Source organism: Theropithecus gelada, chromosome 9 (assembly GCF_003255815.1).
Source record: "Theropithecus gelada isolate Dixy chromosome 9, Tgel_1.0, whole genome shotgun sequence".
NCBI classification, from domain to species: Eukaryota; Metazoa; Chordata; class Mammalia; order Primates; family Cercopithecidae; genus Theropithecus; species Theropithecus gelada.
In genome coordinates this window covers 93,711,389-93,738,401 of record NC_037677.1, presented here as the reverse complement: position 1 = coordinate 93,738,401, position 27,013 = coordinate 93,711,389, and the positions used below count along the sequence as shown (strand labels likewise).

General features: G+C 41.3%; 1 protein-coding gene across 1 annotated transcript in view; it reads left to right on the top strand.

The window, feature by feature from the left end:
- ARHGAP19 (Rho GTPase activating protein 19) overlaps nt 1–27,013 on the top strand; it is a 78,101-nt gene that overhangs the window by 18,512 nt on the left and 32,576 nt on the right. The window contains exons 2-6 of the mRNA XM_025396917.1: nt 12,530–12,795; nt 13,747–13,827; nt 15,008–15,217; nt 18,973–19,199; nt 23,126–23,212. Of these exons, the coding sequence (XP_025252702.1) occupies nt 12,530–12,795; nt 13,747–13,827; nt 15,008–15,217; nt 18,973–19,199; nt 23,126–23,212 (871 nt within the window). The remainder of the gene's footprint in view (nt 1–12,529; nt 12,796–13,746; nt 13,828–15,007; nt 15,218–18,972; nt 19,200–23,125; nt 23,213–27,013) is intronic.

The window sequence follows — 27,013 nt, the reverse complement described above, 5'->3', positions numbered from 1 at the left end:
AAAAAGATAAGAGGATATTATATACAAATTTATACCAATAAAGTTTGAAGGTTTATGTGAAATAGACAAATTCCTTGAAATGTACAACTTAACAAAATTAACACAAGAAGTAAAGGAAAATGTGAGTAGTCTCATAACACAAAATAAGTGGAATGTGTAATGAAAAACTTTTTCACAGAGAAAATTCTAGGTTCAGATGGCTTAATCAGCCAATTCTGTCACATATTTAAAGAAGAAATAACACTAATCTCACATATATTTTTTCAGAAAATAGAAAAATAAGACATTGGCCGGGCACGGTGGCTCATGCCTGTGGGAGGCCGGGCGGGCAGATTGCCTGAGCTCAGGAGTTCGAGACCAGCCTGGGCAACACCATGAAATCCTGTCTCTACCAAAATACAAAAAAAATTAGATGGGCGAGGCGGCATGTGCCCTGTAGTCCCAGCTACTCAGGAGACTGAGGCAGGAGAATTGCTTGAACCTGGGAGGCGGAGGTTGCAGTGAGTGAGCTGAGATCGTGCCACTGCACTCCAGTTCAGGCAACAGAGTGAGACTCTGTCTGAAAAAAAAAAAGGACAAAAAAAAAAAAAAAAGACATATTTCCCACCTGAGTGTATAAGGCTAGAACAACCTTGATATAAAACCTAATGAAGACATTATAAGAAAGGGAAATTTAAGACTAATCACACTTATGAATGAATGGGAAATTTAAACTATTAGCAAACCAAATTCAGCAACATATAAAAATGATAATACAGCATAACAAAGTTGAGTTATTTGAGAAATGCAAGGTTGGTTTGACAATAGAAAATCAGTATTATTTACCATAAAGGAAAAAATTATATGATCATCAATAGATGCACAAAAAATTTTCGATAAGTATTTGATAAAATTAAACACCAATACACAATTTTAAATAAATAAGTAAATATATAAATAAATATACATATCTCCTCTGGAAGGCAGAGGCTGCAGTGAGCCGAGATTGTGCCACTGCACTCCAGCCTGGATGACAAGAGTGAGACTCTGTCTAAAAAAAAAATAAATAAATAACATAGCAAACTGAGAATAAAAATATACCACCTGAATCTGATTTTGCTAAGTGATGAGTAAGGAAAGGTACTATTTTTAAATTTGCTTTATTCTGATAACTTGTGAAGTTGAGATTCTTTTTATGTTTATTAGTCTTAGGTCCCCTCTTCTCCGCATTACTGATCATGTCATTTGACTAATTTTCTGTTGAGTCAAGTGTCTTTTCCTTATTAATTTTTAGGATTGCTGATTCATTCTGAACACTGATCCTTGGTTATATGCATGGCAAACATCTTTTTTTCAATCTGTGGCTTATCTTGCATTTTATTATTACTTGTAGAGTTTTAGATTTATTTATTTATTTATTTATTATGAATGGATAGTATGTTCACATGAATATAAAATCCAGAAAATACAAAAGAGCATACAGTGAAAAGTTTCTCTCCCACTCTTCTTCCCCTTTTATCCATTTCTCTTTAGAGGCATTGTGACTTCATTTTTAAGAAATTTAGTGTGTAGTGTCATTTGTTATACAGAAAATTTAATGTAGTTAAATTTATGATTCTTTCTTTGGGGATTGTGCTTTTTATGTCTTGTTTAAGAAACTCTTCCTCTGTTGCATTAATTTATTCTATAGTGTTTTTTACTGCTTTTAAATTTGGCTTTTCATATTTAGATCTTTATTTTGTTTGGAATTTATTTTTTGTCTGTAACGTGAAGTAGGGATCACCCCTCCCCCATATTGCAAAACTACCTGTTCTATGCTTTTACATTTGTAACTGTTTCATCTAGTATAACTGAAGTGGTGATGGGAGTCTCCTTTTGAGCTTCATCTATGCATTGGCAAATACAGTTAATTAACTGGTCTAGTTTTTTATCTCTATTTTTGTATTTGCAGATGAGTGCTCAGAGTCCTAAGTACTGCCTTTCAGGCCTCATAATGTGCCCTTGTATCCTCTAACATGTCTGGAATGTGTGTAGGCTGTGCTGGGGCAGGGAAAGGAGAGTTTCTTTGTCACAACAAACAAGGGGAAAGCTTTTTTCCTGTCTCTTCGATTTACCAATGCCTCATCAGAAGCTTTCAGCACTTATGTAAGAAATATATTTATTTTCTTGAACTTTAGTATATTTAGTTTGTTTTGCAATATCATAGAGTGGAAGGTTGTTTTTGCTTAAATACAGTAGTTTTTTCTTTAGTCCTATAAATTTCTTAAGTTCTTAAACATGTTTCTTGATAATTTTAGCTTTATATTGTGGTATTGTGTATTCTTTGGAAAGGGATTAGTGGGCTTTGTGATATGGGGTAACTTTAAGAGAAATAACCCGCTATAACTCTTTTCCATCTTTCACCTTCCATTTGATTTCTCTTTTAACTATTTCCATCTCTTAGGTATTGTTTTGCCAGATGGTCCACATAGAAAAAGTGAGGAAGTAGGGGAAAAGAAAAGAACTAGCTTAAAGAAATTAAAGTGTGACATAATGAGAGAATGAACATGGGAAGAAAGGGGAGAAAAAACAGAAGGGAAGAGAAACTGAGATTGTTTACGTGTTACTTATGTGTTACGAGTTCCAAGGTATCTTTTTTTCTTATGTTCCTTATAAATAGCTAGGAGCAGTCTTGAACCTGTTTATTCTTCTCCCTGTTTGTGCTGTTTAGGAGGGAGTAGTTTTGGGGGTGATGGCCAGGTAGGAAGAATTCTGTTGAAAAACTATACATGTTGCTTTTAGTTTCTTTCTCACTTGTGTACAATATTTGATCCAGTTTAGTGCTGGAAGGGTCAACTGTGTTGAAAGTGTTAGAATCTTGAGTTTTGCTCTGAACATTAATAAAAGTCTGAAAGTTTTATGTATGTATGTATGTGTTTCTGTTTCAGGAATATAATGGTTGCTATTAATACACATTTTTATGTTAATGCTAATTTGATCTGAATCAGTTATTCAGAATTAAAAGTGATGTGAATTCCAGAAAATGATTAGTTTAGACTCAATAAATTATAAGACTCTTTTTGGTGCTACACATTTTATGATTTTTATGGTCTTCCTGGTAGGGTAGTGATTTCTCATTGGCAGTGATTATAAACAATAGTCCTATATTGACCCTTGCTTCTTGACTGAAATAAGCTGATGTTAAAAAAAGAGGCTCTTGTCAATGATTTAAGACGAAGTTGCTTCTAATTTTATTTGGCTTTTATCATTGGCATTTGAACAGGAAAAATAACTAGTGTGTAAAAAGGTTGAGGAGACAAGCGTTTTAAATTCTATTTTAGTTGCTTTTTGGCTTGAGGACACACATTCCTAGTTTTTAATTTTTGTTATTTCTCATAATACATTATCATTTCAGAGCAAAGAAGGAATCTCCTAGCCACCAACTGAAGATGTGGACTGTTAATTAAATCATGTAATACTTTTTCAAGGAAATAGAGATGAACTTTGAAGTCTACCTACGCCTTGTTTTCACTATACTGTTATTATTAATTATCCATGTAGTATTGACAATGTCCTTTGTAGATTAGTTACATTTAGTATTTAGAAGTGCCGTCATTTTTCCTGGAATAGTGCTTTGGTACCTAGGGTATAATGGACCACTTATAAGTTGTGATTGCTTTTACTGTGGGTATGTTTGTATGAGTCAGGTGAATTTCAGTTCTGCCTGACTGAGATATGATAACTTGTCCTTTCTAGCTTGCGTTATGCCCATTTGTTGGTTATATAATAGATGACTGTTTATATAATAAGGATTAGAACAAGCCATTAGACTTTATTGTTAATAGATACAAACTATATGTCTTCTGTAAGAGTTTCAAGGATACAATTCTTAAATATAACAACATATTAGAAGTAAAAAGGGAATGATATGCTTTGGCTATGTCCCCACACAAATCTCATCTTGAATTCTAGCTCCCATAATCCCCATGTGTTGTAGGAAGAACCCAGTGGGAGGTAATTGAATCATGGGGGCGGGTTTTTCCTGTGCTGTTCTCTTGATAGTGAGTAAGTCTCACAAGAGCTGATGTTTTTATAAAGGGCAGTTCCCCTGCACACGCTCTCTTGACTGCTGCCACGTAAGATATGCCTTTGTTCCCCCTTCGCCTTCCACCATGATTGTGAGGCCTCCCCAGCCATGTGGAACTATGAGTCCATTAAACCTGTCTTTCCTTTATAAATTACTGAGTCTCTGGTATGTCTTTATTAACAGCATGAGAACAGACTAATACAGTAAATTGGTACCAGTAGAGCTGGGTACTACTGTAAGGATACCTGAAAATGTGGAAGCGACTTTTAAACTGAGTAACAGGCAGAGGTTGGAACAGTTTAGAGGACTCAGAAGACAGGGAAATGTGGGGAAGTTTGGAACTTCCTAGAGACTTGTTGAATAGCTTTGACCAAAATGCTGATAGTGATATGGACAGTGAAGTTCAGACTGAGGTGGTCTCAGATGGAGATGAGAAACTTGTTGGGAACTTATATAAAGGTCACTCTTGCTAGGAGGAGCCAAATCCTAATTTCCAAGACAATGGGGAAAATGTCTCCAGGGCATGTCAGAGACCTTTGTAGCAGCCCCTCCCATCACAGGCCTGGAAACCTACAAGGAAAATTGATGCTGTGGGTGGGCCCAGGGCCTTGCTGCTTTGTGCAGTCCCTGGACTTGGTGCCCTGGGTCCCAGCTATGGCTAAAAGGGGCCAGTGTACAGCTCAGGACATTGCTTCAGAGGGCACAGGCCCCAAGCCTTGGCAGTTTACATGTGGTTTTGGGCCTGCGGGTGCACAGAAGTCAAGAATTGAGGTTTGGGAACCTCAGCCTGGATTTCAGAGGATGTGTGGAAATGCCTCAATGTCGAGGCAAAGATGTGCTGCAGGGATGGAGCCCTCATGGAGAACCTCTGCTAGAGCAGTTCAGAAGAAGGGAAATGTGGAATGGGAGCCCCCATACAAAGTCACCACTGGGGCACTGCCTAGTGGAGTTGTGAGAAGAGGGCTACCATCCTCCAGACCCCAGAACTGTAGATCCACTGATAGCTTGCATTGTGCGTCTGGAAAAGCTGCAAACACTCAATGCCAGCCTGTGAAAGCAACCAGGAGTGGGGATGTACCCAGGAAAGCCACAGGGGCAGAGCTGCCCAAGACCATGAGAACCCACCTCTTGCATTAGTGTGACCTGGATGTGAGACGTGGAGTCAAAGGAGATTATTTCAGAGCTGTAAGATTTAATTACTGCCCTGTTGGATTTCAGACTTGCATAGGGCCTGTAGCCCTTTGTTTTGGCCAATTTCTCCCATTTGGAATGGGTGTATTTACCCAATGCCTGTACCCTCATTGTACCTAGGAAGTAACTAACTTGCTTTTGATTTTACAGGCTCATAGGCAGAAGGGACTTGTCTCAGATGAGACTTTGGACTATGGACTTTCGAGTTAATGCTGAAATGAGTTAAGACTTTGGGGGACTGGCCGGGCGCGGTGGCTCAAGCCTGTAATCCCAGCACTTTGGGAGGCCGAGACGGGCGGATCACGAGGTCAGGAGATCGAGACCATCCTGGCTAACATGGTGAAACCCCGTCTCTACTAAAAAATACAAAAAACTAGCCGGGCGCGGTGGCGGGCGCCTGTAGTCCCAGCTACTCGGAAGGCTGAGGCAGGAGAATGGCGTGAACCCGGGAGGCGGAGCTTGCAGTGAGCAGAGATCCGGCCACTGCACTCCAGCCTGGGCGGCACAGCGAGACTCCGTCTCAAAAAAAAAAAAAAAAAAAAAAAAAAAAAAAAAAAAAAAGACTTTGGGGGACTGTTGGGGAGGCATAATTGGTTTTGAAATGTGAGGACATGAGATTTGGGAGGGGCTGGGGTGGAATTATATGGTTTGGTTGTGTCCCCACCCAAATCTCATTTTGAATTGTAGCTTTCATAATCCCCACATGTCATGAGAGGAACTCGGTTGAAGGTAATTGAATCATGGGGTGGTTTTTTTCCCCACGTGAATAAGTCTCATGAGATCCGATGGTTTTATAAAGGGCGGTTACCCTGCACACACACACTTACCTGCTGCTGCTGAGACCAGTTCGTCTGGGGAGACCCTAACCCAGCAGCGCTAGAGGAATTAAAGACACACACACAGAAATATAGGGGTGTGAAGTGGGAAATCAGGGGTTTCACAGCCTTCAGAGCTGAGAGCCCTGAACAGAGATTTACCCATGTATTTATTAACAGCAAGCCAATGATAAGCCTTGTTTTTATAGATTATAGATGAAGTAAGAGTATTCTTTATGGGAAACAAAGGGATGGGCCGAAATAAAGGGATGGGTTTGGCTAGTTATCTGCAGCAGGAGCATGTCCTTAAGGCACAGATCGTTCATGCTATTGTTTGTGGTTTTAAGAACGCCTTTAAGTGGTTTTCCACCGTGGGTGGGCCAAGGATTCCTTGCCCTCATTCTGGTAAACCCACAATCTTCCATCATGGGCGTCATGGCCATCATGAATATGTCACGGTGCTGCAGAGATTTTGTTTATGGCCAGTTTTGGGACCAGATTTTGGGGGGCCTGTTCTCAACCTGTTCCCCTTCTTTGATTTGCAAAGCGATAAAAGCAAAGGCAGCTTTGTCACAGTGAGCTACTTCTCACAGGAGTCAGAATCCACATCTGCAGACTATACAAAGACAAACAACATAGATTAAAAGCACAATCATCATTGAAATCACAGAGCTTCCAAGTGTTTTTATCCTTTTTAATGGGTTATTAGCTGCTAATCTGTCTACAGCTCCTTCAAGCACTCAAGTTCCTGGCATTAAGGTCAGGTGTACCTGGGATGTTTTGAATATTTGTTATTTTAATTTTGCAATATCCAAAGACAAGTTTGTAGAGTGTCATTCTAGATGCTTTTTTATTCTTTCCTAAATTTTGATCTTATTAAGAGCATTTAATAGTTTCCACAAATCCTTATGTTAAGCTCCTAGAGCGGGCCATATCATTTGAGGTTGAGGTGCCACTATATTGCCATGGTTCCAGAAAACAGGAACTTTTCTGTACTTCTTATCATTTCTACCATCTGACCATTTTGTTCAGATCATCTTAACATAGTGTGACCATGGCATGCAGACTGAGAGGTGCAATTCAAGCTAAACATCCCCTTAGGGGACCAATCAATAACGATTCCATAGGAATCGTTGTGCAGCACCGCTGCCTGTTCTGCAATGCAATCTTCCTAAACAAGTACGTTCATTATTTCTGGCCAGGTTCTATTTTGTTTACAAATAGGTTTTTGAGGGCAATATGCCTTAATTATAGGAGCAGATTTATTATGGTAAATACTGAGATCAGCAAGCATGGGTAACTGTGTCATAGAGTGATTACATGCAGGCATTATTACCAGCCAAGATTGATAAATATGCCCAATAAGTATAATTGTTCTCTGTGTCAGCCCTTGTTGAAGGAATACTCACGGCAATGGTGATCACTGCTATCATAGCTACCATTAAATTACTCATTGTGACTGGGTCTTCCACTTTCCTCAGGTTTTCTTCTGCCATCTGCGACAGCTTCTTGATCTGTCCCCGGGTGGGTGGCTGTGTTCAACGGGTGTTGCTCGTGACAGTTGGGGTCCTCCTCAGTATCAGCCTCAACATGGCTGCAGCCAGGGGGTCCTTGGGATCCTCCCGGAATCTCTTCCTTGGCATCTGGCTCATGATAAGGTTTCAGGTGTCTTGATGGTATCCAAATCAGCTATTGATTCGGTGGTCCTGGAGAGACACAAGCATAACCTCTACTCCAAGTTATTATTTTACTTATTTCCCAACTTTTTGTTATCAGATCTCCCCACCAAACCAATTGTTCTGCTTCTGTCTTTGCAACTGGTTTCTGTAGATGCTGTTCAGCTGCTGATAACATCCGGCCTTTTGGCAGGCTCAAAAAATTTAAAGTTAATAATGCTAGATTCAGTTGCATCTGTGGGGTTCCATATTCTCTTTCTCCCCCTTTTTTGTTTTTGTCATCAGTTTTGTATCTGTATGAAATAGTAACTGAGCATTTTAAATTAACTGTGTGGAATGAACCACGTATGAAGAGTCAGAAAACACATTAATAGGCATATTAAAAGCAGTCAATACCTCAATTACAGCTACAAGCTCCGCTTTTTGAGCTGAAGTATAGGGCGTCTGGAAAACTTTACTTTTTGAGCCAGAATAAGAAGCTTTACCATTACTAGACCCATCTGTGAAACAATGAAAATGCTTAGTAGGCTGCAGGTTGTTTACCACAGGAATTGTAAATGCAAACTGTTCACAGTCTTGCTCAGCTAAGGGGATAGTAAAGAAACAGTCTTTTAAATCTATGACTATTAAAGGCCAATTTTTTGGAATTATAGCAGGAGAAGGCAATACTGGCTGTAATGCTCCCGTAGGTTGTATAACTGAATTGATGGCTCTTAAGTCAGTTAATATTCTCCATTTACCTGATTTTTTTCTTAATTACGAAAACTGGAGAATTCCAAGGGGAAAATGTTGGAGCTATGTGTCCATTTTCTAATTGTTCAGTAACTAATCTCTCTAAAGCTTCCAGTTTCTCTTTACTTAGTGGCCATTGTTCTATCCAAATTGGCTTATCTGTTAACCATGTTAAAGGTATAAGTTCTGGAGGCTTAACAATGGCTGCCATCAAAAATGATATCCTAATATTTGGCAGGAACTTTGTCTTTCCACTTGAAGCAGTTCTTTCAAACCTTGCAAATTTTTTTCTAGTCCCATACCAGGGACATACCCCATTTCATGCATTATATGTTGACTTTGAGGGCTATATAATTGTTCTGGAATTAGAACTTGTGTTCCCCGTTGTTGTAATAAATCTCTTCCCCATAAATTTATAAGTACAGACATTATAATTGGTTGAATAGTCCCAGGTTGTCCATCGGGCCCCTCACAATGCAAAATATAACACTTTGATATACTTCAGGGGCTTTACCAACTCCAGCTATGTCAAATTGAGTGGGTTGAATTGGCCATGTGGACGACCAGTGCTGTAGAGAAATGACTGAAATGTTGACTCCTGTATCTACCAAACCTTTAAATTTCTTTCCCTGAATAGTTATTTCACAGGTAGGGCATTTATTAGTAACTTGATTTACCCAGTAAGCTGCTTTGCCTTGCTTATTTGTGCTTCCAAATCTTCTTGTTCGTTTAATTTCACTTTTTCCCATTCCCACATACGGCACAGTCAGGAGCTGTGCTATGTGCTATCCTGGCTCTGCTATGCGCTATCATGGCCCTGCTATGTGCTATCCTGGCTCTGCTTTCCAGGGAACAGAAGTAGATATAACAATTTGAATTTCCCATTGTAATCTGAATCAGTGACTCCTATATGTATTTGTACCCCTTTTAAACTTAAACTAGACCTTCCAAAAAGTATTCCTATTGTTCCTGATGGCAAGGGACCATAGACTCCTGTTGGGACCTTTCGTGGCAGTTCCCCAGGCAGAAGACTCACAGCTTTTGTGCAGCATAAATCTACTGTGGCCCTATTGGCTGTGGCGGGGGACAGACATTGTATGGGGGGTGAGGGAATGGCCTGAGCTGGAAATGCCTCGGTTTAGAATGGGGCCTGGGATGGGCCCTTCATGGCGTTTCCTGAAATTGGGTTCCTTCCTTTTTTTTTTTTTTTTTTTTTTTGAGACGGAGTCTTGCTCCTCGCCCAGGCTGGAGTGCAGTGGTGCGATCTCGGCTCACTGCAAGCTCCGCCTCCTGGGTTCATGCCATTCTCCTGCCTCAGCCTCCCAAGTAGCTGGGACTACAGTCGCCCGCCACCACGCCCAGCTAATTTTTTGTATTTTTAGTAGAGACGGGGTTTCACCATGTTAGCCAGGATGGTCTCGATCTCCTGACCTCGTGATCTGCTCGTCTTGGCCTCCCAAAGTTCTGGGATTATAGATGTGAACCACTGTGCCCGGCCTAGGGTTCCCTTCTTTATCAAACTTAGAGTGACACCGATTAGCCCAGTGTTTTCCTTTTTTACATTTTGGACATATTTCAGTCTCAGCAGTGTTCTTTTTTCCCCTATCGGGTGACCTGACTTGCTGATTTTTTCTACATTCTTTTTTAGTATGACCATGCTTCCCACAGTTAAAACAAGCTCCAGGAAACAGAGTATTTCCTTTATCTACTCTCAGTCTTACCATTGCCTGTGCCAAGAAAGTAGCTTTATGCAGATTACCTCCGATACCATCACAGGCCTTGATATAATCAACTAAATGTGCTTTCCCTCTGATAGGTCGCAGAGCAGCCTGGCAATCGGGATTAGCATTGTCGAAAGCTAATAACTGCAACACTACATTCTGAGCAGCCAAATCTGCAATCATCTGTTTAAGATACTCCTGTATCCGAGCTATAAAATCAATGTGTGGGTCTCTTAGTCCCTGTTTTGTAGCAGTGAAAGAAGGATATTGTTCTCCACCTGAAGTGATTTTTTTCCCCAAGCTCTAATGTACTCTCGCCTAAGCTGTTGTATGGCATCATCCTGCATGACCAGTTGTGCATCTAAACCAGCCCAGCTGCCAACCCCCAAAAGTTGGTCTGCAGTTATATTAATTTGATGTTGGGCCTGGGCATTTCGACCAGCCTGAATGGAAGCTTCATCTGCCCACCGAGTTTTAAATTGTAAGAACTGAGCAGGAGTTAGACAAGCTCGAGTAAGAGCGTCCCAGTCAGTAGGAATCATGCGACTGGAATAGCAACATTCTTTAACAGTCCCATTACAAAAGGAGAACCTGGTATATACTGATTTATAGCTTGTTTAAATTCTTTGAGTAATTAAAAGGAAAAGGCTCAAATGTAGCTATAATATTTCCCTGTTGATCTGGGGGGTGTATTCTAACAGGGAACTGCCAAGCCTCTATATCACCCTCTCGTCTAGCTTGCTGAATTCTTGCCTGAATAGAACTAAGAGCGGTCGCTTGAGGCACTGCTCAAACAGTCACTGGGGCAACTACTTTTCGCCCAGTGTCTTCTGGAAAAGAAAGATCTGGAGGATCAGGCCATTCTTTTTTCTTCAAAATAATAATGAGGGGATACAGAAAGGTAGGGATGAACCTCTCCCTCCTTTGCTGCTTTAGCTTTAGCTGGCAAACAAACCTGCTCTGTAACCTCTTCTGTTACTTCATTATACTCTCCTTCCTCCTCATCATTAGTGTGAAAAGGTTCCATGGTGGAACGAACCAGAGCCCACACTTGTCCCTTTGTTACCCTGATGCTTCCGAGCTCCCCTTCTTAATCACCACGGGGATTGCTTTAAGAGTACTTGGGTGTTCTCCAGCTTAGTTTTCCGTGTTCTCCAACCGTCTCTCCAGCGACCTTTCGACCTGGATTCGGGCCCCACAACTTGCCGAGACCAGCGTGGTTAGGGAGACCCTAACCCAGCTGTGCTAGAGGAATTAAAGATGCACACACAGAAATATAGAGGTGTGAAGTGGGAAATCAGGGGTCTCACAGCCTTCAGAGTTGAGAGCCCTGAACAGAGATTTACCCATGTATTTATTAACAGTAAGCCAGTGATAAGCATTGTTTTTATAGATTATAGATTAACTAAAATTATTCCTTATGGGAAACAGAGATGGGCCAAAATAAAGGGATGGGTTTGGCTAGTTAACTGCAGCAGGAGCATGTCCTTAAGGCACAGATCGTTCATGCTATTGTTTGTGGTTTTAAGAACGCCTTTAAGGGGTTTTCCACCCTGGGTGGGCCAGGTGTTCCTTGCTCTCATTCCGGTAAACCCACAATCTTCCAGCATAGGCGTCATGGCCATCATGAACATGTCACCGTGCTGCAGAGATTTTGTTTATGGCCAGTTTTGGGGCCAGTTTTTGGCCGGATTTTGGTGTCTGTTCCCAACATGCTACCATGTAAGATGTGCCTTTGTTCCTCCTTCGCCTTCTAGTCCCATACTTTTTGTTATCATGATTGTGAGGCCTCCCCAGTCATGTGGAACTGTGAGTCCATTAAAGCTCTTTTTCTTTATAAATTACCTAGTCTTGGGCATTTCTTCATAGCAGTATGAAAATGAACTAATACAGGGGTAAAGTAGGCATTGGGAAACAAAGAACAGTGAAGGAAATATTTCTGAGATTCAAGGAGCTTTGCCAGGAGTATAGCCCAATGTAATGTAGGAGTGGAGACCCAGCTAAGATCAGGAGCCCTAGAGAGAAGAACCTGTCTGAGCAGAGGTTGGACTTAGATGATGATGGATGGGTCAGAGGCATCCAGAATTGAAGGATTTTAAAGTAAAACCTATTTGTGGACATGGGAAAAGCGGAATTAATTACCGTTTTATGTACCTGTAAATGCCTTCCCCTCTGTGAGGCTTTGTGGTTATAAGGAACAGTGTTCAAGGGCATCTGGCTCAATTAAAGGAAGCAGACTATAAGGAAACCTCTGCCTTTGCGTGGAGTCAGGACCAAGTAACCCAATGAGTAGTGCATAAGAAACATACAAAAATCATGTCCCAAAAGATTTTCTTCTGTGTTTTTCAGTGATGCCATCTGCAGTTTTGTGATCTGCAATGATTCTTCCCTTCGAGGTCAGCCCATTATCTTTAATCCTGACTTTTTTGTGGAGAAACTCCGACATGAGAAACCTGAGGTTTTCACTGAGTTGGTGGTCAGCAATATCACAAGGCTCATCGATTTACCTGGAACTGAGTTGGCTCAGCTGATGGGGGAAGTGGACCTTAAGTTGCCTGGCGGGGCCGGCCCAGCGTCAGGATTCTTCCGGTCTCTCATGTCTCTCAAGCGAAAGGGTAGGAGATGTGTCTGTGAAGGGTGGGCAGGCCTCAGCTGCTCCCTGGGCTTCTCTCTCAACATCTACACTTTCACTGAAGAGTTGCTATTAACTTAGAGCTTTTTTTTGGCCATTTTTTTCAATTTTTATAAGTAGTAACACCTTAAGTAATTGTGATACAAATTGTAAAAACTATCTAGATAAATAAATAATTTAAAGCAAATATTTTCAGTCCCTGAGAGATGATGACATGATTAACTTAGGTAGTTATCAGGGGCATCTTGATTTTCGTGCCCTATTAATATGTGAAAATGATCTTTAAAAAACCATAGTTACATAGCTAGAGACTATAGAGCAGAAAGCTTGAATTTTCTTTTTTTTCAGGGATGGGGTCTCACTCTGTTGCCGATGCTGGAGCGCAGTGGTGTCATAGCTCACTGAAGCCTTGAATTCCTGGGCTCAATCTATCCTTCTGTCTCAGCTCCCAGTAGCTGGGACTACAGATGCATGACGCCATGCCTGTTTTCTATTTTTTGTAGAAATGGGGTCTCACTATGTTGCCCAGGCTGGTCTCAAACTCCTGGCTTCAAGCAGTCCTCCCACCTCAGCCTCCCAAAGCGCTGGGATTACAGGTGTGAGCCACCATGCCTGGCCTTCTGTTTGTTTGTTAAATTAAATACTAACATGCTAGATATCTCCTTCTTATTTACTAGATATACGCTTCTTACTTAAAAAAGAAGATAGTATTTGCCTTCAAGGAACCTACAGTCTAATATTGAACTTGGAGAGAACTGATTGAGAGTTATCCTGCTTGCATTTTCTGGTGCACTTCCAGTTCTAAGGTTTTTGTTTACTGACCATGTGAAAACGCTTGCTGAATTGTAAAATAGGATGCTTGAGTGGTTTTAAGTGTGATGATTTTGTACTATTTGTTTGAAATATAGCCCTGTCATATCATATGGTTTTTCAGAAAAAGGAGTGATATTTGGGTCCCCACTGACAGAGGAAGGCATTGCCCAGATATACCAACTGATTGAATATCTACACAAAAGTAAGACTACTTGAAATTTTATCATTCTTTGTTTAATGAAGAATTCTGTTTTCTGTTGAGAGCTAGTTGCCTGGAGTTAGTAGGTGCCAATTAACCATCAAAGGAACTAACCAGTGTTAATTTCAGGTGGCATGTTTTTAAATATATTTCCTTTTAAACTTCATCTCATATTCATTTGCTTTACACTCTCAAAGTGTATATAAATTAGACCGTGTCTATGAAGTCACATTTACCTCTTGCCTCAGAGAGACATTTCTTCTGGAAAAATATGTTGTCCCTAAAGAATCATTGCATTTATTTAAGAGAGCATGATACCTTTTTTCTCCAGAATTCTATGCTTAAAACACACTCTTTACTTTTTTTTTTTTTTGAGACAAAGTCTCATTCTGTCACCCCGGCTGGGGTACAGTGGTGCAATCTTGGCTCACTGCAGCCTTGACCTCCCAGGCTCAGGTGATTCTCCCACCTCGGCCTCCCTAGTAACTGGGATCACAAGCTTGCACCACCACACCTGGCTGCTTTTTGTAGTTTTTTTGTAGAGATGGGGTTTTGCCATATTGCCTAGGCTTGTCTTGAACTGTGCTCAAGTGATTCACCCGCCTAGGCCTCCCAAAGTGTTGAGATTATAGGCATGAGCTATTGCCTCTGGCCTAGGGATGAATAGTTGGGATGACTAAAGCTTCTGGGAATCTCTTAGGAATTTGACACATTAGAGTTCTAATTCCTGGAGCAGTGCAGAGACTCTGGATTCATTCTGGGCTGGGAAAACAGTTTACAAGAGCTACAAACATCCACAGATGTATGTAGCCCCTCAAAATGAAGTCTGGGATAAACAAGAAGAGGTCTTTAGGGAGATTTGGCTTTTTTAAAATTTATTTTTCAAGCTAATCCTGACCATTGATTGGGTTAAATTCAGATTGTCTGTACATACTTCAGGAGATTGAATGACTCCTGGGAGGACTACCTTTTAGTTTGGAAGATCTCCAAGTGCCCAAGGGCGTTCAGATATGTCTCCTCAGGAGGTCTGTAGGTTCTAAACTACACTGATGAAAAAAAGGCAAAAACTTACTTGAAAGGCTTTGTAAAGGGTCTTTTAAGTGTAGTCTTTAGACCGTGTATTTTAATCATAATATTTCTGCTTCCTTTTTGCCTGTCCTCTGCTTTCTTTTATGCTAAACAGACTTACGAGTAGAGGGTTTGTTTAGAGTACCAGGTAATAGTGTCCGACAGCAGATTTTAAGGGATGCTCTCAATAATGGAACTGACATTGACTTGGAATCAGGGGAGTTTCACTCAAATGATGTTGCCACTTTGCTGAAGATGTTTCTAGGAGAGTTGCCGGAGCCTCTGCTGACACATAAACATTTCAACGCACACCTTAAAATCGCTGGTGAGTATAGGAAGTAAGAAGGAGATGTAAATACATTTCTTTAAATTTAGTAAAGTTCCTAGGAATTTTCTGTTGCTTGTGACCCACAGAAATACTTCTATTAATATTGGTTAAGACTTCGTGTTGTTGCTGGACTTCTCTGGGTACTCAAAGGTATTGGCTAGTTAAATTTAATTTTAATCGAATGGCTTTCTTGATAAATAAGCTTTGTATTGAGATAAGGAGCTGGTAGTAAGATATGGTCTGAGTTTTATTTATTTTTGAATCTCTGATAGATCCTCGAGTAATGTGTTGAACATTATAGTTGGAAACAGGATCTCACTCTGTCACCTAGGCTCGAGTGGTGCAACCTTGGCTCACTGCAGCCTTGATCTCCCAGGCTCAGGTGAGCCTGCCACCTCAGCCTCCTGAGTAGCTGGGACTATAGGCGTGCGGCATCACGCCTGGCAAATTTTTTGTATTTTTTGTAGACACTGGGTTTCGCTATGTTGCTGAGGCTCAAACTCCTGGGCTCAAGCGATCTGCCCACCTTGGCCTCCTGAAGTGCTGGGATTATAGACGTGAGCCACTGTGCCCAATCCGTTTTAGTTGCTTAATAAATGTATGCTTTTCATTGGATTGATTCATATATTTCAGAGGTTTACAGGTTTGGTATTTTTGCCTTGGTTTGGAGTTTTTGCTCAGTATTTCTATGCCTCAGTTGAGGACATCGCTACACTTGAAAAAAAATTTTTTTTTTTTTTTGAGATGGAGTCTCGCTCTATCACCAGGCTGGAGTGTAATGGTGCGATCTCGGCTCACTGCAACCTCCGCCTCCCGGGTTCAAGTGATTCTCCTGTTTCAGCCTCCCGAGTAGCTGGGATTACAGGTGCCCGCCACCACACCCAGCTAATTTTTGTATTTTTACTAGAGATGGAATTTTACCATGTTGGCCAGCATGGTCTCGATCGCTTGACCTTGTGATCTGCCTGCCTCAGCCTCCCAAAGTGCTGGCATTACAGGTGTGAGCTACCACGCCCAGCCAAGGAAATTTATTTTTTAAAAAAATTATTTGTTTTCTGAATAGAAACACATAGTTCAAAATTCAGATGATTGAAATAATATATAGTAAAAACCTTCTCTCCTACATTTGTTCCCCAAGGCCTAGTTCTTCTCAGAAACAATCAGTGTTACTGATTAAAAAATTTTTTTTATCTTTTAAAAAAAGAAAACCTGTTCCCCAGACTGGTCTCAAAACTCCTGGCTTCAAGTGATCTCCCTCCTCAGTCTCCCAAAGTGCTAGGATTGCAGGCATGAGCTGCAGCCCCCGGACCAGTGTTACTGATTTCTGAAGTATCCTTCCAGAGATATTTTGTGTATTCCCAAACAAGTATGTATATTCCTTTTCTCCTATTTTTATGTAACAGATTATACACATGGTTCTGTGGTTTGCTTTATTCACTTACTGTATCTTGAAGAATGTTCCATTTTCAGCTCATAAATAGTTTCTTCATACTCCTTTCTACCCGTGTGGCAGGGAATTCATTCTTAAATTGCATGTCTGTTATGCTGCTATGGGCTCTAAGTGTTTACAGCATCAATATCCATTATTGCAGTTGCTTAGTTTTCTGCCCCTGAGTATTTTTCCTGTTTCTTCTAATTATATGGAAAAGAAATATAAGGTTTTTTTCCTTTTTGAATAATTTTTACTACTTAAAGAAACAAGTTTTGGCCTGGCGCGGTGACTCATGCCTGTAATCCCATCACTTTGGGAGGCTGAGGTGGGCAGATCATGAGGTCAGTAGATCGAGACCATCCTGGCTAACACGGTGAAAACCCGTCTCTACTGAAAATGCAAAAAATTAGCTGGGTGTGGTGGCGGGCACCTGTATAGTCCCAGCTACTCTGGAGGCTGAGGCAGGAGAACCCGGGAGGCTGAGGCAGGAGAACCTGGGAGGCAGAGCTTGCAGTGAGCGGAGATTGCACCACTGCACTCCAGCCTAGGGGACAGAGCAAGACTCTGTCTCAAGAAAAAAAAAAAAGAAACAAGTTTTGAATTAAAAAAAATCTAATATGATTAGGTTTTTTTTTTTTTTTTTTTTTAGCACTTTTAGTAGCAATCCCAATGATGCAATGAGTAAATATTACTAGAATGTTATATAATTTTACAATTATTTTGGGGAGAAATAAAGATGTTAGACCTTTGAAAAAGATTTGGAAAATATTCTTTTATAAGTGTTAACATGAAAGATGCTTGTTTTGTTTGCTTTCCAGTTCAGTTCATTCATTTAGTGCAATATTTGAAATTCTCCCTTTTACCACCCTGTGATTGAATGTTCTTTAAGAACATACTGATGCGTGGCACAGTTGTAGCCTTTCATATGCCTTGCTGATAACTGGAAAGAATTTTTGTTTTCAGTTTCATATTAACAGGGAACATTTTCTAGCAATGTTACCTGCCTTTCCTAAACCTGGAATTATTGAGGTTAAACAGCTTAAATAATACACTGTAATCATTTGTACGTCTATATGAGTTGTACTCAAATGGTTATTAGTGTGCTTTGAAATTCTCATTATCCAGGGGACTGTTTTCATTGATAACCTTTTTAGTCTGTTAGGGAAGAACCAATAACTCTAACTCCATTGGGAGCTGCCTGTTATAAGGAGCAGCTTGTGAATAAGGACATATTCATTCTCATTTTTCACTCTCATTTTTCTTTTAGCTGTAAAATATCTGAGTGGGGAGAAGTGGAGTGAGTGGCATTATCAAAGGCATGTGTGGATCTTTTTTTTTTTTTTTTTTATATAGAGGTGGGGTTTCGCCATGTTGCCCAGGCTAGTCTTGAACTCCTGGGCTCAAGCGATCTGCCCACATTGGCTTCCCAAAGTGCTGGGGTTACAGGCATGTGCCACTGCACCTGACTTGGATATGTGTTTATTTCTCTTGAGTATATACCTAGGAATTGAATTTCTTGGTCAAATGGTAACTCTCACTTTTTGAGGAACTGCCAAAATGTTTTCCAGGTGGTTATACCATTTTATATTCCCACCAGCAATATAGGAGGGTTTAATTCTCTCTACATCTTTGCCAACATTTTTGTCAATCTGTTTGTAGTGTTAGCCATTGTAGTGGGTATAAGTAGTATGTCACTGTGGTTTTGATTTATAGTTTCTTGATGGCTAATGATACTGAGCATACAAAGCCTTATTGGCCACTTATATACCTTCTGAAGGAATGTCTATTCAAATCCTGTACACATTAAAAAAAATTTTGGCCAGGTGTGGTGGCTCACACCTGTAATCCCAGCACTTTGGGAGGCTGAGGCGGGCAGATCACAAGGTCAGGAGATCGAGACCATCCTGGCTAACACAGTGAAACCCCATGTCTACTAAAAATACAAAAAATTAGCTGGGCGTGATGGCGGGCACCTGTAGTCCCAGCTACTCGGGAGGCTGAGGCAGGAGAATCGCTTGAACCCGGGAGGCAGAGGTTGCAGTGAGCTGAGAGTGTGTCACTGCACTCCAGCCTGAGTGACAGAGCAAGACTCCGTCTCAAACAAACAAACAAACAAACAAACTTTTTTTGGTCTTTTTATTGTTGAATTGAATTGACATTATTTTGTTGTTATGTTTTGCTGTAATCTTTGAATAGTGTTTCTGCCTGAATCTTTTTTCCTCCTTTCTTTGATGGAGTTGAGGGGAGGATAATGGTGAAAGCACTGATTTTTCTTGCTGATATTTTCTCCTCGCTTTGCAAATTCTCTTTTGTCCTCAAGATTTGATGCAGTTTGATGATAAAGGAAACAAGACCAATATACCAGACAAGGACCGGCAAATTGAGGCTCTCCAGTTGCTCTTCCTCATTCTCCCTCCTCCTAATCGTAATTTGCTGAAGTTATTGCTTGATCTCCTATACCAGACAGCAAAGAAACAAGACAAGAACAAGATGTCAGCCTATAACCTTGCCCTTATGTTTGCACCCCATGTCCTGTGGCCAAAAAATGTGAGTGTTGACGGGAAGAGTAAAGATTGCTTGGTTTTCTTGGGCTGTGCCTCATTCTGTAGCTATACGTCGGTGAGATTATCAGGGGTCCAAAGTCTAGTCTTCAGCTTTATGAGGTTGGGAACTTACTTTATTAGTTCATTGAAGAGTCATCAGACCTGAGAGGGCCAATTCCTGCTAACTTCACTTATAAATCAATCTCTGATAAACCTACATGGCATTGTATTAGTGGAAACTCTTAGTGGGAAATTGTAGCTACTGAATAAACTAGAATACCCATTTTGGCTGTTTAGTGTGGAGTCCTTAACAGGAAAGGCTTCTTGGGAAATTAAATTAGTTTCTGAAGATCAAATGTTATAAAATTAGAATAGAGCTGTATGATCTTATGGGATAATGTCACCAAGCTTATGGATTTATAGATGAGATGAAACTTAGAGCAATCCTGCCTTGTCCTAACTTTTCTATTTCCTGTATATATAGTCTTGGATAAAGCTGAACTTGCTTCTTATTATGGAGACCATGGTCTTCTCAGTGACTTACATGAGAAATAAACTCATTCTCTCTCTCTTTTTTTTTTTTAATGCCTGAGGGATAAAAACACAGAGAAATAAATTCTCTGAAGTCTTTTTTTCTATTTTTTTGAGATAGGGTCTTATTCTGTCGCCCACACTGGAGGGGAGTAACGCAATCATTGCTCACTGCAGCCTCATCTAAAGTCTTTTAAACAACTTGCTGACCTGGAGGTACATAGCTTATACTCCTGCCCACTTATAATATGGTTTCACTACGTGATGGAGTTGTGAGCCAGGATAGGTGGGTTGGAAGCCAAACACCAGTGATGTCACCTATGTCTTTAACCTTTTTTTTTTTTGAGACAGAGTCTTGCTCTGTTTCCCAGGCTGGAGTGCAGTGGTGCAACCTCAGCTTGTTGCAGTCTCTGCCTCCCATGTTCAAGCGATTCTCCTGCCTCAGCCTCCCGAGTAGCTGGGACTACAGGCGTGCACCACCATGCCTGGTTAATATTTGTATTTTTCTGTTTTTGGTAGAGATGGGATTTTGCCATGTTGGCCAGGCTGGTCTTGAACTACTGACCCCAGGTGATCCACCCACCGCTGCCTCTTGAAGTTCTGGGATTACAGGCGTGAGCCACCGTGCCTGGCCTTTTACTTTTTTTTTTTTTTTTTTTTAAAAGCAGCTGTCTACAAGCCATTTTTTGTTTGTTTAATCTTTTACCTTTTCTATGCGTAGGCTTTTCCTCTGTAAACTGGGCATAATACAGTAAGTCCTCAACCTATTAACATTGTTGATAGGTTCTTGGAAACTGAAACTTTAATCAAAATAACCTATAACAAAACAAATTAGTTTTCTCATCAATGTTATAATGAAAAGATTTTGAAGAAAACGATGTTATTCGAGGACCTGCTGTATGTCGGTGCACTTAACGTCATAGTTTCCAAGAACCTATTGACGCCTTAAGTGAGGATATACTGTAATAGCTTTACTACTTACCCCACAAGGCTGTTGGGAAGATAATAGAAATAGGTTATAGTAATTTATAAAAAAATTTTGAGATTATAAGAAATGAGAAAAGGAAGGTAAAGGAGAGAGATTGTGGGAAACATTTTACTTAACAAATAACTAGTGAAAAAATAATAAAGTTCTGGGCCAGGAAGAGCCTCTGGGGGTGAGTAGGGGAGAAGAAGACACATTAACATTTGTCCATATTAAGGAGATCAAGGCCGGGTGCGGTGGCTCACGCCTGTAATCCCAGCACTTTGGGAGGCCGAGACGGGTGGATCACGAGGTCAGGAGATCGAGACCATCCTGGCTAACACGGTGAAACCCCATCTCTACTAAAAATACAAAAAATTAGCTGGGCACGGTGGCGGGCGCCTGTAGTCCAGCTAGCTACTCAGGAGGCTGAGGCAGGAGAATGGCGTGAACCCGGGAGGCGGAGCTTGCAGTGAGCCGAGATTGTGCCACTGCACTCCAGCCTGGGGCACAGAGTGAGACTTCCTCTCAAAAAAAAAAAAAAAAAAAAAAGGGAGATCAAGACTCATAATGAAGGAATTTTAGAACTAGCTAACCAAGACTATAGAAAAGCAGTGAGTAAACTGGTTATGAAAAGAAGTGGTGGCTTACACCTGTAATCACAGCACTTTGGGAGGCTGAGGTAGGAGGATTGCTTGAGGCCAGGAGGTTGAGACCAGCCTGGGCAGCACAGTGAGACCTCAAGACCTTGTCTCTACAAAAGAAAAAGACACATAAGCTGGGCGAGGTGGCACATGCCTATGCTCCTAGCTGCTTGGGAGGCTGAAGTGGAAGGATCGCTTGAGCCAAGGAGTTTGCAGCTGCAGTGAGTTATGATTGCACCACTGTACTCCAACCTGGGTGCCAAAGCGAGACCCTATCTCTAAAAAAAAAAGTATTTAAAAGCAAACAGAGTAACAAAGATACATGTTGAAAATGAGGGCTTTGGAATAGTAGAGTTACTGAAGTATTTAAAAAAGACAGGAGAAACAAAGGAAGGGAATCAATGACAATTTTACTGTGTTTTTAAGAAACAGATGTCACCTTTGGTATCAGTAGTGACCATTCTCTTTTGTCTTTGGAGAAACTCTAGTTTTCTAAAGAGGCAGTGGTGTCCTTGATGGCTGGAACAGATTCTGGTTTTTTGGCCCATTTTGAATCCTAGACTAGATTTTCTTTTTTCTTTTTCTTTTTTTTTTTGAGACGGATTCTGACTCTGTCACCCAGGTTGGAGTGCAGTGGTGCAATCTCGGCTCACTGCAAGCTCCGCCTCCCGGGTTCATGCCATTCTCCTGCCTCAGCCTGCCGAGTAGCTAGGATTACAGGCGCCCGCCACCAGGCCCGGGTAATTTTTTTGTATTTTTTAGTAGAGACGGGATTTCACCGTGTTAGCCAGGATGGTCTTGATCTCCTGATGTCGTGATCCGCCAGCCTCGGCCTCCCAAAGTGTTGGGATTACAGGTGTGTGCCACTGTGCCCAGTCATCCTAGACTAGATTTTCTTTGCCAATTTTGCTTACATGTCTAATTTTCTTTTTTTTTTTTCTTTTTTTTTTTTTTTGAGACGGAGTCTCGCTCTGTCGCCCAGGCTGGAGTGCAGTGGCTGGATCTCAGCTCACTGCAAGCTCCGCCTCCCGGGTTCCCGCCATTCTCCTGCCTCAGCCTCCCGAGTAGCTGGGACTACAGGCGCCCACAACCGCGCCCGGCTAATTTTTTGTATTTTTCGTAGAGACCAGGTTTCACCGTGGTCTCGATCTCCTGACCTTGTGATCCGCCCGCCTCGGCCTCCCAAAGTGCTGGGATTACAGGCGTGAGCCACCGCGCCCGGCCACATGTCTAATTTTCAAGCAGAATTAGGAAATGAAAATTGGTTTTCAAGGATTTCCTCATCACTTCAGGGACACATTGTTTTTCTAGATTATGTCATATCCTGCTGAACCAAAAAGTCTTTCCAGAATTAAACATTGTATTAGAGGCACCTAGGTTAGGGATAGAAACTTCATACATTTGAAAGAACAAGCTGGCCAGGCACCATGGCTCATGCCTGTAATCCCAGCACTTTGGGAGGCCAAGGCGGGCAGATCACGAGGTCAGGAGTTCAAGACCAGCCTGGCTAACATGGTGAAACCCCATCTCTACTAAAAATAGAAAAATTAACTGGGCGTAGTGGCGCATGCCTATAATCCCAGCTACTTGGGAGGCTGAGGCAGGAGAATCGCTTGAACCCAGGAGGCCGAGGTTGCAGTGAGCTGAGACTGCGCCACTGCACTCCAGCCTGGCGACAGAGCAAGACTCTGTCTCAAAAGAAAAAAAAAAAAAAAGAAAGAACAAGCCTATTGGTAAGTACTACTTTCCAGCTCTTAATGCCCATTGTTTGGTTTCTTTTCCTCTGAATAGGTCACTGCAAATGACCTTCAGGAGAATATCACAAAGTTAAACAGTGGGATGACTTTTATGATTAAACACTCCCAGAAACTTTTTAAGGTAGGTAAGGGATAGCATTTGGTTGGTAACAGGACAAAGAAAATGGAACAAGGTGGGATCCTAAGTGGGGCTATAAAGATGACTAAATGAGAAAAAGGTCCTGAATGGGATTGCAAACCAGAATGGACAGTGGCAAAACCCAGGGATAACAACCACTACGGTGGAAAGGAATAGGAATAGGAGGCTGAGTAGGGCTGGATCCTTTGGGTAAAAGGCTTCCACAAATGGCCATGGCTTCCTTTGTGAAAAAGGAAGCCATTCTTCCTTTTTCACAAAGGAAGCACATGTGGCAGCTGAGTAGTTTTATCCTGCCTGCTTACTGCCAGTAGAGTTTTGGGGGTCTGCCAGTAGAATTTTGGGGGTCATTTTGTACTTTTTGGCCCTTTCAATCCAAACAGGCTGTGTTTCTGCTGACATAATTTTCCTAAGAACTTTGTAGGTCTTCTGTGGATTTCAGTGGGATTCATTCCATTAGACAAAGGCCACATATACAAATCTTTTGAAGATAAATATTTCCCTGCCTTGTTCACCTGCTGAGAAACCTAAGGGACAGAACCTTTAAGCTTCCTAAAGGCTTTCCGGTTTAAGTGAGAGGGTCTGTGAGGCACGCTTTTACTCTCTTGAAAGGGCCCTTTGTATGACTGAATACTCTGACCTTTTGCCGTTTCTAAGGTTTTAGCAAAAGGTAGCACAGTCACATCCTTGACCTTTTCTTTAGTGTATACTTCCTTGATAGTGAATCTCTTAATTTTAGCGTCTTTTTTTTTGAGACAATGTCTTACTTTGTCGCCTAGGCTGGAGTGCAGTGATACAGTCTTGGCTCACTGCAGCCTCAACCTTCTGGGCTCAAGTGATCCTCCCACCTCAGCCTCCCCAGTAGCTGGATCCACAGGCATGCACTGCCATGCCTGGCTGATTTTTGTATTTTTTGTAGAGACAGGGTTTCAACATGTTGCCCAAGCTGGTCTTGAACTCCTGGGTTCAATCCTCCTGCCTCAGCCTCCCAAAGTGCTGGGATTACAGGCGTGTGCCAATTTTAGCATCTTTTGCCATCTGGAGAGACTAAAAGTTTCCAAGATCATCCAGTTCTGGTTTCTTTTTTTTCTTGCAGTAAAATACTTATAAAATTTGCCGTCTTAACCATTTTTAAGTGCACAGTTCTGTGGCATTAAGTACATTCACGTTGTGCAGCCATCATCACTATCTGTTTCCAGAACTCTTTTCATCTTGCAAAATTGAAACTCTGTGCCCATTAAGCAGTAACTCTGCATAACCCTCCTCCCATCCTTGGCAACCACCATTCTACTTTCCATCTCTATGAATTTGACTTCTCTAAGTACCTCATGTAAGTGGACTCATACAGTATTTGTCTTTCTGTGACTGCCTTATTTACACTTAGCACAGTGTGCTCAAGGTTCATCCACACAGTAGCATGTGACAGGATTTCCTTCCTTTTTAAGGGTACATAGTATTCCACTGTGTTTATATACCACATTTTGCTCATCTGTTCATCAGTTGATGGACATCCCTTTATATTCCAGATATCATCCTTTATCAGCTATGTGGACAAATATTTTCTCCTATTCTGTGGGTTGCCTTTTTACTTTGTTGATAGTGTGTTTTGATGTGCAAATCTAAAAAAGTTTTATGAAGTCTAATTGGTCTATTTTTTCTCTTGTTGCCTGTCCCTTTGGTGTCATATCCAATAAATCACTGCCAAATCCATTGTCATGAAGCTTTTGCCTTATGTTTTCCTCTAAAAGTTTTTATAGTTTTAGGTCTTATATTTATGTCTTTGACCCATTTTGAGTTAATTTTTGTTTCTGGTGTTAGGTAAGGGTCCAACTTCATTCTTTTGCATGTGGTTATATGGTTTTCCCAGCACCATTTGTTGAAGAAACTGTCCTTTCTCCATTGGTCTTGGTCCTTTTATTGAAAAGCATTTGAATATATATGTAAGAGTTTATTTCTGGCTTTCTAGTCTATTCCATTGGTCTACTTATCTGACTTTATACTAGTACTGTGGTGGTGTGATTAGTAAATGTTGTAAAGGTGTTGTAGTAAATTTTGAAATCAAGAAGCTTGAATCCTCCAGGTTGGTTCTTCATTTTTAACATTGTTTTGGCTGTTCAAGATGCCTTGAGACTCCATGTTAATTTTAGGATGGATTTTCTGTCTTTGCTCCAAAAAACCTCATTGATATTTTGATGTTTCTAAGGTTGATAGGGATTGTATTGAATCTGTAGATTGCCTTGAGTAGTATTGACATCCTAGCAGTCCTTATCCAATAATATGAACATGGGATAGCTTTCCATTTACTTAGTTTTCTCTAATTCCTTTCAGCAGTATTTTATGGTTTTCATTATACAGTAGTTCCCTCTTATCCATGGGAGATATGTTCCAAAGCCCCGAGTACATGCCTGAAACTGTGGCTAGTACCAAACCGTATATGTATACTATACACGAATTTCTTTTTTCTTTTTTTTTTTTTTTTTTTTTTTTTTTTTGAGACGGAGTCTCGCTCTGTCGCCCAGGCGGGAGTGCAGTGGCGGGATCTCAGCTCACTACAAGCTCCGCCTCCCGGGCTTACGCCATTCTCCTGCCTCAGCCTCCCGGGTAGCTGGGACTACAGGCGCCCGCCACCTCGCCCGGCTAGTTTTTTGTATTTTTTAGTAGAGACGGGGTTTCACCGTGTTAGCCAGGATGGTCTCGATCTCCTGACCTCGTGATCCGCCCGTCTCGGCCTCCCAAAGTGCTGGGATTACAGGCTTGAGCCACCGCGCCCGGCCTCTTTTTTCTTCTTCATAATTTCACAGATAGAAGATGTATTCCTTTTTTTTTTTTTTTGAGACAGTCTCGCTCTGTCGCCCATTCTGGAGTGCAGTGGCGCAATCTCGGCTCACTGTAAGCTCCGCCTCCTGGGTTCACGCCATTCTCCTGCCTCAGCCTCCCGAGTAGCAGGGACTACAGGTGCCCGCCACCACGCTCGGCTAATTTTTTTGTATTTTTAGTAGAGACGGGGTTTCACCGTGTTAACCACGATGGTCTCGATCTCCTGGCCTCGTGATCTGCCCGCCTCAACCTCCCAAAGTGCTGGGATTACAGGCGTGAACCACTGCGCCCGGCCAGAAGATTTATTGTTATAGTGGATCTTAGCAACCTCAGCATATGACTTTTTGGTAAACTTTTTATTGACCCATAATATTTGTACATATTTATGGGGTACATATGATATTTCGTTACTTGGATTGAATGTGCAATGATCAAGTCAGGGTATGTAGAGTATCCATCACAGTGAATAGTTGTCATTTCTATGTGTTGGGAACATTTCAGGTCCCCTCTTCTAGTTATTTTGAAATATACCATATGATGTTGTTAACTGTAGTCATCCTGCTTTTGCTATTAAGTGTTAGAACGTATTTCTTCTGTCTCACTACATATTTGTACCTATTGACCAACTGCTCTTTACCCTCACCCCAACACCTATCCCAGCATCTAGAAACTATTATTCTACTCCCTACTTCTATGAGATCAATTTTTTTTTCTTCTCTTTTCTTTTTCTCTCTCACCATGAGATGCACTTTTTTTTTTTTTTTTTTTTGAGATAGAGTTTTCACTCTTGTTACCCAGGCTGAAGTGCAGTGGTGCAATCTCAGCTCACTGCAGCCTCTGTCTCCCGGGTTCAAGCGATTCTCCTGCCTCAGCCTCTTGCGTAGCTGGGATTACAGGCGCGTACCACTACACTGGACTAATTTTTGTATTTTTGGTAGAGACACGGTTTCACCATATTGGCCAGGGTGG